Source organism: Apostichopus japonicus, chromosome 7 (genome assembly GCF_037975245.1).
Source record: "Apostichopus japonicus isolate 1M-3 chromosome 7, ASM3797524v1, whole genome shotgun sequence".
NCBI classification, from domain to species: Eukaryota; Metazoa; Echinodermata; class Holothuroidea; order Aspidochirotida; family Stichopodidae; genus Apostichopus; species Apostichopus japonicus.
In genome coordinates this window covers 24,970,300-24,983,541 of record NC_092567.1, presented here as the reverse complement: position 1 = coordinate 24,983,541, position 13,242 = coordinate 24,970,300, and the positions used below count along the sequence as shown (strand labels likewise).

The 13,242-nt window shown below is 37.2% G+C and overlaps 2 protein-coding genes across 4 annotated transcripts in view; one reads left to right on the top strand and one right to left on the bottom strand.

Moving 5' to 3' along the window:
• Positions 1-292: 292 nt before the first annotated feature.
• Positions 293-8,802, bottom strand: LOC139969856 (uncharacterized). Of its 3 annotated transcripts, none has more exons than XM_071975188.1 (7): positions 8,655-8,801; positions 7,692-7,956; positions 6,793-6,969; positions 5,734-5,910; positions 4,925-5,092; positions 3,538-3,615; positions 302-961 (listed from the first exon to the last, which is right to left on the bottom strand). In XM_071975188.1, exons 2-7 carry the CDS (start codon positions 7,926-7,928, stop codon positions 599-601), a joined length of 1,200 nt encoding a protein of 399 aa, XP_071831289.1. In that variant the 5' UTR covers positions 7,929-7,956; positions 8,655-8,801; the 3' UTR covers positions 302-598. The 3 variants fall into 3 exon arrangements, with proteins under 3 accessions (XP_071831290.1, XP_071831289.1, XP_071831291.1); XM_071975190.1 differs by having other exon boundaries at positions 304-961; positions 7,769-7,956; XM_071975189.1 differs by lacking the exon at positions 6,793-6,969 and having other exon boundaries at positions 293-961; positions 8,655-8,802.
• A 222-nt stretch (positions 8,803-9,024) lies between these two features.
• LOC139969853 (cysteine--tRNA ligase, cytoplasmic-like) overlaps positions 9,025-13,242 on the top strand; it is a 19,788-nt gene continuing 15,570 nt past the window's right edge. The window contains exons 1-2 of the mRNA XM_071975186.1: positions 9,025-9,180; positions 11,529-11,706. Of these exons, the coding sequence (XP_071831287.1) occupies positions 9,171-9,180; positions 11,529-11,706 (188 nt within the window). The 5' untranslated portion in view covers positions 9,025-9,170. The remainder of the gene's footprint in view (positions 9,181-11,528; positions 11,707-13,242) is intronic.

Below are 13,242 nucleotides of genomic sequence, written 5' to 3'. Positions count from 1 at the left end.
CAATACTGATGAGCTACTTACATTAGGGTTGAGGGAGGGGGGGGGGTTTGGAGTTAACCGTAACCCATTAAGGAACTATTAGCAGGTAAACCTTTGGGGCCCACACTGATGCGCTACTTAGATAAGGGTTGAGGGGGTGGGTGTTGAGGGGGGTGGGTTAGGGGGTTTACCCATTAAGGAACTATTTTCAGGTAAACCTTTGGGGCCCACACTGATGAGCTACTTACATTATCATGATAGTTTCTGTTTCCTCTTGGTTTTATATTTAGTTCACCATCCTCTTCTCATCACAAAACAACACATACTGATGTAGGGTTTGCTTCTTCTTTTGGTGACTTCTATGTGACTTCTATCATAGTTCTTTAATGGGTAACGTACATGTAACTGTACCCATACCAGTCTAATAGAATGGCATCACAAGAGACCAAGGGGCACAGATCAGCTGAGGTAAAAAATATCACCAAGTCATGCTTTTAAACATTGATCAACGATTGCCATCCAAAAAGGGAAAATACATGATACACTCAGATGCAAGTAAAAAAAAAAGAAGATAATTTCATTTAGTATTGCATAGATTTTCTTTAATTATAACTTAATTTCATATCAATTCTTTCCATGTAAAAACTGCTCTGATAAGCATATGGTCGGAAGGAAATTCAACATTCGGACAAGCCCAATGGGGTTCTATGGCTTCGGCTTTTACAATCTTTAGAACCCTTTCACAAACGAGATGGTTTGAACCAAACCAGATGTAGTCTAGAGTTCTTCGTTGGGATGGAGGCGTGAGAATTTTATTGCTAGCGATTGGTTTGACTTTTGACCATCTTCTCACAGTGTCTTCGTCAGCTTCTATTCTATTGGCTGTCATCTTGGAGGAAGTTGGTGAGTTTGAATTTTTCTGCATCTGTAGCCAAGCCTTACCGGATGGATCTGTATATTCTGTGAAGGAAGGTTCTGATCCCTAGAAAAGAAAAGAGAGAGAGAGAACCAAGATTAATTAAACAGAAGTAACACAGACAAGAAAAACTTGTACTACAATAGTAGGGATCGACCAGGGGCGTAGCCAGTATGTAGCACTGTAGGCCCGGGCCTACACTTTTTTTGGCCAAGTTATCTTTTTTTTTAAAAATAACTATAATTCAAATCCATAAGCTTGCTGGACGAGTTTAAGAGTTTAGACAGGAAAAACTATTGAAATGAACGTAGCAAAGATATGGCTAAATTAGGTGACCTATTCTTCTGTCATCTAGGCTGTCATTTCTATCGCGTGCCGTTTCATTCAACACTCTACCCGCCAAATTATTAGGCTAACTTAAACATTTACTAGCTATAGTTGTATCAAAGACATTTATGGCCTATCTTTGTATCTACAAGTATCAGAAGTTGAAAGTTAAGACTATTCTGTACATGTACCTTGCTAATTTTAAAAACATTATGTAGTATTTAATTACGTATTATTTTTTGGGGGTTTAAAAGTGATATTGAATGAGGTGTCTCAAGTTAGCAAGAGGCCAGGGAACCAGAATGAACACTCGGGAAGGGCCGTTTCCGGCCACCTGGGGGGATTTTCTTGAACGCTCCACGCCAACCGATGGTGGCACTCCGCTCAGATAGTCATGTCTACAACTTTGAAAATCCTGACTACGCCCCTGGGAACTGAAACCAATGTGAGATTTATTTAAAAGTGTTGTAACAATTCAAATTCGAAACGCTGGAAAATCGTAAATTTGACAAGTGAGGTATAAACCTCCATCCCCACAAAATATCTTTTTATGAAGAAAAGCTCAGTGGTGTAAACTGAAATTCGCATATCAATATATTCTGCCTGTTAAAGCTATCATTAATGTCTGGAAATAAAAATGATTTAATACTTCAAGTTCTGAATTGCAGAATTTACAGTGTTATTCAAAATCACTTTACTACAATTGTCAGCCATGTTACCACAGACAATTGATAACACAACATTGACAGAATAGTAACAGGAAGGGTTTCATCGAATAAAGTGAAAGCTCAATGAAAAGGGGATAAATACAAGGCAGATGTACAGAGTGTTTTTCTTTGATGTTAACTCTTGCAGAGCAGTTGAACATAAAAGTGCTCATGCTTTAGTTTGGATTTTGCATTGTTCAAGTGAATTAAGACCTATGTTTGGTATAATATTCTGGACATATTAAATCAAAAGCAATATATCTCTACTACCAAGACAATTTGGGTGAAATACATTATTTGATTCAAATATCACATCTTTGCTCAAAGTTTAAAATAAAAGGCTGTAACTAAAATCGACTTAAGATGGCTGCATACAACTCTTTTCAATTCATCTGTGCAACCCTGACTTCAACTGCTACAACACTGCAATAGTGTTGGACAGAGGTGCCTTCGACTTAACCTCTGACTAAGAATGTGGCCAGGCCCTAAGATTACCACTTCCTCATCCATTAGATGGATGGGATGGTTTAATTTACGATACTAGTTATAAGATTCACTTGGAAAGGCTATTCGGGTAAATAAAGAGGCTTAAGAGATGGCTGCCAGTGTACGAGTGGTCTTTATTGTCAAGCACAGTATAAGTGGTGGCGCTATGCCAGAACCACAATACATTTATATAATATTGTGATACTAGTGTTATTCAATTATCACAAGTATGTGGTATCACAGTGTGTCAAGTGAGCTAACATTATGATCTGTTCATTATAATTTAAATCTAATATGCATTTTTCAACATCTTGCTTTATATAGGGATGAGCCTGGGGTAAAAAAAAAAATCACGGAACTTTGCAAAAAATGCGGTATAGGCTCCAGTTTGCGTATGCTTCAGTGTGTTAGGATAATAGTTTTTGTCCCCGAGGTAGAAAGAAATCACGGATATTCCGCGAATTCGCGGAAAAAGCTCATGCCTGTTTATACCAGTAAAACAAATCTTTCTCTGTATCTGCAGTGGCATCATAAGCCACATCAGGCCCAGGGGACAATTATATCATTGGGCTCCCCTATGGCAGTCTTCATTTTTACCTTAAGAATATTATGAAAATAAGAATACAACTTTATCCAATATTTCCCCTAATTGACTCAGGCCACATGGTTGAAGTCCCTCTCAGCAGTGGCGGAGCGTCCATACAGTCAGGGGGGGCGGATGCCCCCCTGACGGACTCAAGTGGACTGCTGGCGCCCTTTTCAGCTCTTTACCACTATTTACTTATTCGCGATTATTGACTTTTTTATTGCGCTCTCATCTACCTATTGACATTTGTCACAGTTTTTTGGTGTCATTTGGCGATGACACCTATTTATTCTTCGTTTATCTGCAAATTAGCCAGGCCCGGAAAGGGTAATTTCCGGCTATCTAGGGAGTATCTTGACTCAAAAAATTTCTGTACGCTACGCGCCAACCTGTGGTGGCGCTCCGCTTAGATAGTGTCGAAAGCACCCCTACAGACCATTCTCGCCCCTCCTGACCAATACCCCTAGCTCTGCCACTGCCTCTCAGCTACCTTTCTTGCTGTATGTCAAGGGTTGTTTATTTGATAGTGGACTCACCAAGACGTCTAGGTAAGCACTCAGTAAATCTTCTTGAGAATGTTGAAACCAGCTTAGAGCAAAGCTTATCAAGCAACTCTTAAATAAAATAGAAAGAAAGAAATATATATCAAATAGGAAGAAGAAAGTTGAACAGAATGGTCAAGATGGTTGTAAAAGTTTTTGCATGATACATCAGTTTATCAATCGCAATGACGTTTCAGTCCTACCAACAATGCCTGTTTTCTTGCTCTTACCAAATGTAATAATCAAAATAAAATAAAACTGTTAGCAAACTGCTTATCCACTAGAGAGCCTGTGTAAGAGAATGTGTAAAAGTAAGTTCGATCAAAAGCCAAATGACAAGTAACAGTAACAGAAGGGACAAAAACACGCACAGAATACAGACTGGTTAATAAGCTCATTAACCTGTCTGTATTCTGTGCGTGTTTTTGTCCCTTCTGTTACTGTTACTTGTCATTTAGCCTTTGAAGAAGATCCTGCTAGCATCGGAATGTCAGGCCAACTTACATTTACACATTCTCTTACCAAATGTGTTTAACTTTTCTAGTATTTTGTTGATTTTGATTTTATATTATATACAAAATGGCCAATTTTTCTTGACACCTCTAACCTATCTTGAATGAAACTGGGATGCCATCAGTTTTTAAACACTGTCACCCCTGGCAACAACATAGTTAAATATAAAGGATTCATCAATAACTAAGAGTTTAGTAGCTCAGTACGTGGCATTCTTCATGCGACAGGCCTGTATTCCACTCTAACAACTAATTTCATTGCTGTCCATAATAATTTCTCAGACAGGTTCCTGTTCATGATTTATCAATACATTAAGGTAAAGACCAAGGTCTAATGGAATCTAACTATGAAAGAATCACAAACTGATTTTCAACGAGCAAAGATTTGTATTGTATAGCAAGGAATGTTAATTTTATTGTTTTAAAACTGAAAAACAGTTAGTTATCAGAAAGGAGGTCTAGAAAATAATGAAAGTGCATAAGTAGACTGCAGACAGGTAAGAGAGAAGTGAAGGAACTTGATGAAGCTCTCAGAGAACGTGGTGGCCAATTGGCTAAGGCGTCAGACTTGTGATCCAAGGATCGCTGGTTTGATTCCTGCCTAGTTTATTACGTTGTGTCCTTGGGCAAGATGCTTTATCTCAACTGCCTCTCTCCACCCAGGGGTTAAATAGGTACCTGTAAAGGAAGATGTCATTGGGTGCAGTATATAACTCCAGCCACCTGGAGGGATTGTCTCTAGGACAGGTTATCATTGACCAGGGGTAATATAACGTCTGTAGAGTGCTTTGAGACCTATTGCTGGTATAAAGCACTATATAAAAATCGAATATTATCATTATTTTTATTATAAAGCTCTTGCAGTTTACCTTAGCAACTGGGTATTCCTGTAACTGCAGTATGCTGCTATGACTAACACTTCCATTGGCTATGACATCATAGCCAGGTTGCTGAGGGGTGTGGTTAAAGTCCCCACATAGAATTATTCCTCTCTTGCCACCTGCTGCCTCTGTCAGCTTACGAACAGCAGCAGCAGCCTATAAAATTAAAAAAAAAGAAAAGAGCACATTATCGTCAAGGCCACCTAAGTAGTTTAGGTTCCAGTCCTGGCCATAACAATACATTGTGTCCTTGGGCAAGGCACTTTATATCCATTGCCTCTCTTCAACCCGGTGTATATATGGGGACATGCGAGGGAAGTTGTAAATATAGTTCCATGTGCTAGTTTGTAGCTGCACTCTATGGGAAGTCCCCCAGTGGACACAGTGTGGCGCACTGCAGTGCACCAGGATGATTTGTGCACACTTTGGTGTGTGGGTGTGAAAAGTTACCAATGACCGGGGGGGGGGGGGGTAACTGTTGTAAAGTTGTGTGGGAAGCGTTTGGTCTTGTACAAGACTGCAAGCCTTTAATTTTGACAAAAAAATATCAAATGTTATTTTAGCTGTAATTTCACTGGCCATATCTGTAATCTGTAATTCTGCCAATCTTTACTCCATAATTTCAGTGTCACAATTTTTACTCTACTTTACTCCAGAACTCTAGAATTTGAAAGGTTTAATTTGTACCCTATTTCTGGACCAGAGAAAAACACTTTGAAGATGGGGGAGGGGGTGGGGTGTGATGGTGGGGTTGGGCTGGGCTGGAATAATTAAACCATATTAAACCATGTAAAAACCTGTAATGTGTTAATATCAAGGTATTCCTTTGTCTTCCAGAGTAGATGAATATTCATGACACATATCTCTCTGCCGGTGGGTATGTGCTTCAATGTTGAAATCATCCCAACTGATGACTGGTTGCACCTATCTATCACCGCCTCTTGCCTCCAGATATCCACATCTCTTCTTGCAGCCTATATATCACCCGCAGCAAAAGAAAAAATTATCTTTAAAGTAGTAATACAGAAACAAATAATACTGATAAAAACTAATTCTAGAGTTAATAATGAACAGAATTACTTGTTTTCGCCTTAATTTGGTTAAACATGAAATATAAAGATAAGAAGGGACTGGGAATGGGGGGGGGGAGGGGTGGGGAATGGAGCATGGGTTTGAACAATTAAGACTTTTTGACAATCAGAGTTCAACCAGATGAGGCAACAAACCCAGAGGAAGTATTAAGTTTACCTTTCAGGTATTTCTAATAAGTAAATGATCTAGCATACAATTAATTTATGTTGTTATTAACCCAATGTTTATGATTTAATTAAGATATATGTCTGAGGGATTCCATTAAGAAATGACCCTACTGAGTTTTTTCTATTTATTTATTAATCGAAATATTTGACATGCTGCATTAGGTACAACAAAACCTGTACGTTGTACCCCAGTCATGACAAAGCCTGTATGTTATACCTCAGTCATAACAAAAACAGTTTGAAGTATTTACTATTGGGGAGTTTTCCACAATGTTAGTAAGCTACATCATTTGGCACTAGTGCTGATGTCCTATAAATATATCGAGCCACATGGTCACGGTTGTTTCAAACTGTTTCAGGATAGATTAGAGTTCCTTTATTTGGCAGAAAACTACAATACATTTGTCTCCCTTTCATTTTTCCGATGGGGTGAAATATTAATGTCACATTCTGTTTACCGGTTCAATCCGACATATAAATATATTTACAAGTTACCGGTCACAACGATATGGAAATATGGTTTTGAAGAATCACTAATACCTCTCCGGCCCAATCTTTTTTCTGAAAGTGTGTAATATTACTTCACATTCTGTTTACCTGTTCTAGCAGATCTTTGAAGATAAAATTCTGATGATGAATAAGCTCCATGGATGAAAGTTTGATAAACGTAGCTGTTCCTTCCTCCTTCTCATTATATTTAGAGAAGTAATGTCCATCAAAACCAAAACTTTTCAATGCAGGTTTCAAAACATCATGAAAGTAGTTAGTTTCAACCTATAAGAGAAAAATAAAACATTTTAACAGATCTAGTAAAGAATATATATATATTAAAGCAATGAAAGAAAATATCAAAGATAATTTTTATATCACAAGCTTTTCTGAAACTCACCTGCTATTCTTGTTAAAGTAAAGTTTCTCTTTTACTTAAGAAAAGTGCCAAAAACAATGATGTTTCACAAACAACTAAATTTATTTCTCAATTTGGCAAAAATAATGTAACTAGTCTCTCAAATATTTTCTCCTTTTTGTCATTTAATTTGTAGGGTCTAAATATTTTACATATTTTACATATATTTTACACAATGGATTGAATTATGCCCTGAAAGTAGCTTGACTTCAGGAGTCTTGGTTCACATCTAATGTAGACAATCATCTCCCTAAGATGTTTAAATATTACTTAAAATAATATCCAATTCATCAGAAAAGAAAAAAAAGTTAGCCCAACATTATGACTTTTGCCACAAACTTTAACTTGACATGTTAGGGACAGCTAAAGTAAACTTCCATCAGTGACCCTTCACCCTTTTATTAATCATATAGGCTCATCAACAAAATTGGATGGAGTACCTAGTTTAACATGCAGACTATTAGCTCTTCAAATGAAATAATTGTTTGAATGGTCAATTAAATGTTAATGTATTTCACACAATTCTGTGTAATAAATTTTCCACAATTTACAATCACACATCAAGTAATGCCTCACTGGAGGATTTTACCTCTTGCAAACATATAATATCTGCCTCCTTATGATGTTTCAATTCCATCATGAGTTTCGGATGCCTTTCATATGTACCTCGATGCCCAGACGGGCAGAAAGGATATGTGAGATCATCAAAATTACACTCAGCAAGGATGTTGTAGGACACGACTGAGATTTCTTGACTGGTGTTGACAGAATTACAATCCCTGCTTTGCCAGTCCCTCTGCAAGCAGGCAGCCATTGTTGATATCATTCACAATGTTTCTTAGATCAAACAATTTCTGTGCAAAAAAAAGAGGGTAAATGAAGTAAGTTATTAACAACTTTTGTGACAAAAACAAAATTTCAGAGTGCCAGGACCAATATACCCAAAATGACCTCTTGTCACTAGCCTTTTCTCCCTATGTGCCATCTACGTAAACAAAATGAGGAACATGGTTAAAAATGGTTGGAAATCAGTTTGTAATTATTTCCTCTTGTAGTTGCAGCTGCTAGTCATAGTATGTTCTGTAGTCATACATAATTTACAGTCATCACAGCATGTTGCATGGAGCAGATACTTTCAAATCAATGGGAAAGTTGTATTTTCCTTGACAAAGGTTCATGTAGTTTTTGTCAAACTGTGAGTGATCCTTCCACAATCTGAAATGGTTCTTGGTTTAATTTCAAAGACCACTGAAATTGAAAAGCCTTGCTCTACAGTTTCTACAGGAATTTTTCCTTTTCTGTCAATAGCAGTGCCATTAACGCAAATGTTATCTTTATGGTGACTTAAAAGGACAAAGTGGGAAAAATTAACTTAATATAATAATTCATGACACTAGACGTAGCCTACCCCAACCAGTTCCGTGGCTTAGCCTAGTCTACAGATAGCCCACTGTATATAGCTAGGCCTTGACACAATATATCAGTAACAAAAAAAATGGGATTATTTACTTAATTTACGAAAAAAGTAGAAAATGTATACGTCATAAATTACCAAACTTGGAATAATTGTGAAACTTGTTGGAAATTAAATGAGCAATGCGAAAAAGCCTGTGTTACGTGAACTGTGAGTATCGAAGAGTATGGGTTTCGTTTCTGATTATTGCACCCATGATTGCTGTGAAACTCGCTTCCGGTATTTCGTCATTTCTGTTGTGGTAATGCACCGTGTGCGATCGCCTCATTTATGCCCGCGTTGAAGTTAGCTATCAGCTACGTTCATCATTTTGTCACTGTGCTGCATTATTTCTGCAGTGTACGATTTTTACACACTAGTCCATATCAAAATAAATGGGCCATTAAGCCCAATTGCAGAAATAGAAGCGCGCTAGCTTCGGCATAACATTTGGTGTCGTGTATCTAGTCTTTGCTACGTTCTTTAGTACCTGGGAACGGAAAATCGAAGTACAGTAGGTTAATTTAAGAAGAAATAGGAAGGTCAACCTTTTACCAAGGTTTCCATTCCCAGTCACCGTGTGCTTTTGAAACTCTGTCTACGATTACGGGCGACATGAGTGATAGTAAGTAGAAACCTCACATGTAAAATAAAGACCATACTTTTGCTAACAATACACAAACATAAATAACAGCTGTGGGCTAGGCCTAGCCCATCGGTAGTAATGTTTGTAAACTAACGTTACACCTTTGCCTAACTTAGGCTAACGTAGCAATTGGCTTAAATTGGAAGAATTTTAAAAGGGGTACTTCTCAAAAAAGGAGCATTATTACACTAAATGGATTGTCATGCTGTACAAAGAAAATTTTAGCTCAAAATACCTCCGACATTGCAGGAAATAAACAATAATAAGAGTATTGTGGTGCGCTTACCAGTCAAAACGTCCCGTTACCAAAACGTCCCCATACCAAAACGTACCCGTTTTGGTCAAATCGCCCCGTAAGTCAAAATGTCCTCGTCTATCACATTCATTCACAGTTGTGAATATTTATTAATTTTAAGTTATAATTTGGCTAAGTTATCGGCAAGCAGGTTGCATTACAGGCGCTAAATAAATCATGAAGGACTATATCGTTTAATTATATTTGGTATGAAAAAGGTATACGCTATATGTTTTTCAGTGAATTAACGAATTAAGGAAAACAAAAAATATTATACAAGAGGAATTCAAAAAGAATTTGGATGCGTATACTATTCAATATATTTTTAATTGAGTGAAATCACTTATCGTTTATTTTTACGAAGTAAAATTTTGTCACGGGTTCGTGCCCCTGTTGATATTTGACATTTTGAAGTATAGAATATATCGTTCGATTACCTGTAGTGTGGTAACGTTACATGTTTTACTCAAAAATGATACTCAAAAATGTTTCCGCCCTCATAACAATCAATTCCCACTCCTAAAAACTGTGTTTTCAACCTAAACTATACTTATCCTTACTCTTTGATTTGATTTGAACTAAAAACATCCACACTTGCATTCCAACTGATTATAAAAGCGGGGACGTTTTGACTCACGGGGACGTTTTGACTGCGGGGACGTTTTGGTAAAAAGCGGGGACGTTTTGGTCTTAAAAAAGCCGGGACGTTTAGGTAAAGGGACGTTTTGACTGGATACCTGTATTACATAGACAAACTTTCAAGGGAAAGATTGAGATAGGTGGCTGTAGCTTCCTTCAACCTGAAAAGAGGCTTTAATGATATTTCCTGCTTTAAGTTAAATTTTACTTTTTGGAGTACTGAGTCAAAGGAGAAGGGAGGGGAGCAAACGTTCCCATATCGTCTTCAAGGACCTCAGGGCCATATCCCCTCCAAGTGCTTAGAAGTATATAGCCTAGAACAAAATATACAACTTCTTGAGGTCATTGAAAAAAAGCACTACACAAAATATAACAAATTAACACTTACAGGTAGCGTGGTTTGACTGTTAGATGGGATGAATAGACACAAATACTAGAACTGTACGACTTGATTCAGAGTCTCTCAGCTTCAGCTCAGACTGTGATCAGGTGAATATAAGCAAACACACAGTGCTCATTATAATGACCAAAGCATAAACAGCCACAACCATCTCTAAGTTTGTCATGTACTGACTGTCTAAGAGACAGTCAAGAAACGATTTTCTGTAGACTTAAAATATTGTTTGGTTTACCAAACATTCTTTCACCATCAAATATACCTAAAGTTTTGAACACACAACAGGTCTAGACTAGGCTAGGTATGTAGGCCTAAACTAGGTTTAGGGCTAGCCAAGGTCTGTAGGCCTATTTATAATTTGTTGATAGTTGTCAAAAGAGATGTTTTGCAATCTTTACAAAACATTAATGTCTTAAAGCAAGGATTGTATGAATCACTGGAAGAAATGAGAGGAAAGTCTCAATCTTGAGGTTTCAACATAACATTCTAGTCCAATACAAGACATCTATACAAGACATTACTCTGCAAGTTGGCTTGCAAATTGCTTGGTGGCTTGGTGTGTTCATTGGCTCATTTTTTCAGTTGTCGTTGTTGTGGATTATTCATTTTATATGGAATGTTGATTTGTATGTTTGGAAGGCTTCAGCTCTTTGGTAATATGCATTTATATTTGTATTGAAATGAATGTGTCAAATAGTACAATAAAATAACTGTACAGATCTTATTATGAAATAGCACAAAATCTTAATCACACAGGAGTTACATTGACCAGTATACAGTACTGCACAGCTTACTTCACTTGGAGAGTTCACAGCATAACTTAATATTATGCTACATCACACGTACATTGATAGGAAGTATACATTTTAAATTTGACCCATAATTTTTTCACTATGACTGGAGTGACATGTCTGGTACATATAACATAACATTTTCATATCCTCTGCCATTTTTCTCATTGAAATTTTATCCCGATATTTCACACAATTTTAACAGATACAAAGAGAAGTCAACCTCCCTGGACTGCTCCAGATGGATGCGATGAACCTAAGCTCAGACTTTACAACAGTCTGACAAGGAGCAAAGAAGTCTTCATACCTCAAAACGGAAAACAAGTCAAGTGGTATAGCTGTGGTCCCACAGTGTATGATTCTTCTCATATGGGCCATGCAAGGTAGGGAACTTAATGTCAGAGCTGAAGTACATGAGTCTGTAATTGTACTTAAATAGAATATCTCTCCATTGTTTGTACTCAGAGAAAGTAAAAACTCATGCACTTGTACTCTTTATAGATCTTTCTCCCTTGTTTGTCCTCAGGGAAAGTAAAATTTATGCTTTTTATAAATCTTTCTATTAGTTAAGCCTTAGACTTGGGGGTGATATCATACTCATCAATTTCTAATCACAATACTTTATGATGGTGTGTCCTTGGCTTGAGAAGCTATCAAGAAATATCAAAGAAATGTGCCTATAGTAATATTGGTTTGGAATGCTGTTATTTTACAACATGTGCATGTGGGAAAAGCCCAATGGCTACCAAGCTTACATGCTTCACGTTGATTTCATCCAATTTACACCATTACCTCATTTTAGATTGTTTTTTGTGGAAGAATATTTCAGGAGGAAAAACTGTGGATGAAAAGCCCACTTTACTATTGCAGGCTTGGGCTCTAACTTACTACCTCAGTGAAACTGGGTTCAGTGCTTCTAATGCCACTGCCTTTACCCACTAAGAGATCTATGAAAAGTCCACCTTACTAAATGCAGGCTTGGGCTCTAACCTACTACTTCAGTGAAACTAGGTTCAATACTTCTTATTCCACTGCCTTTATCCACTAAGCCATGGCACTGATTTTTCTGTAGTCCTTGATTTAGGAGGGGCTATAGGGTGAAATAAGTGTCTTATTTTTGTGTAAATTCAAAGCTGCTCAGGTTGAGTACAGATAGGTCGACAGTGTTGACTGCAATTTCAGTGTGCTAATATTACTAAGCATTCAGAAGTACTTTTATGTGAGGGGGGATGGGGAGGGTTGACCCCAAATTATTGTCAGGACATGGAGTAGTGTAAAATTAGACAATTAAATGTCTTAGTTTAGAGGAATGCTATAGATGTGGGTAGCTATAAAAAAAATGCTTTGTTGACCTTTGTTTGACCTTCTAGGCTGTTCGGTTGACTTTTAAGTTTAATATAAACAAGTTAAAGTAATTAGAATAAACATTTCTCTTTTAAAACGAGTTTATAAAAAGTTTCACCTATCGTACTCATCTGAAGAAAAGCTGGCAATGAGTTTTAGACCCACTCATGTGTTTTTAGACCCACTCATGTGTTTTTAGACCCACTCATGTGTTTTTTAGACCCACTCATGAGTTTTAGACCCACTCATGTGTTTTTAGACCAACCCACCATGTTTCAGATGAGCATCACCCTGTATATTTCCCCATACTTTCAACAAGTTCAGTCAACACTGTGTGAGTGTGTTAGGCTACAATCTTGCAGCATGCTCATTGTTGTTTTTATAGACTGTAAGGTGAATAAAACAACTAGGAGGATAAAGAATCTTCTAAGTTTACTCTGTACACTACTGAATAAAAAGTCATCCCCCCAGTTAACCCTCCTGGCTAAAACTACTATCATAGAAGCTGTGAACTTATCTTTCCCTTTCCTAACCAATTATTCACAGAGATTGAAGAGATATTAATTAATTAAACA

Excerpts from the sequence above, each read along its gene's own strand:
- LOC139969856 (XM_071975188.1), bottom strand. The coding sequence starts at position 7,928 with ATGATATCAACAATGGCTGCCTGCTTGCAGAGGGACTGGCAAAGCAGG. Across the intron at positions 6,970-7,691 it reads ATATTATATGTTTGCAAGAG|GTTGAAACTAACTACTTTCA; the intron begins GTAAAATCCTCC and ends TTTCTCTTATAG. Across the intron at positions 5,911-6,792 it reads TCAAAGATCTGCTAGAACAG|GCTGCAAGAAGAGATGTGGA; the intron begins GTAAACAGAATG and ends GGTGATATATAG.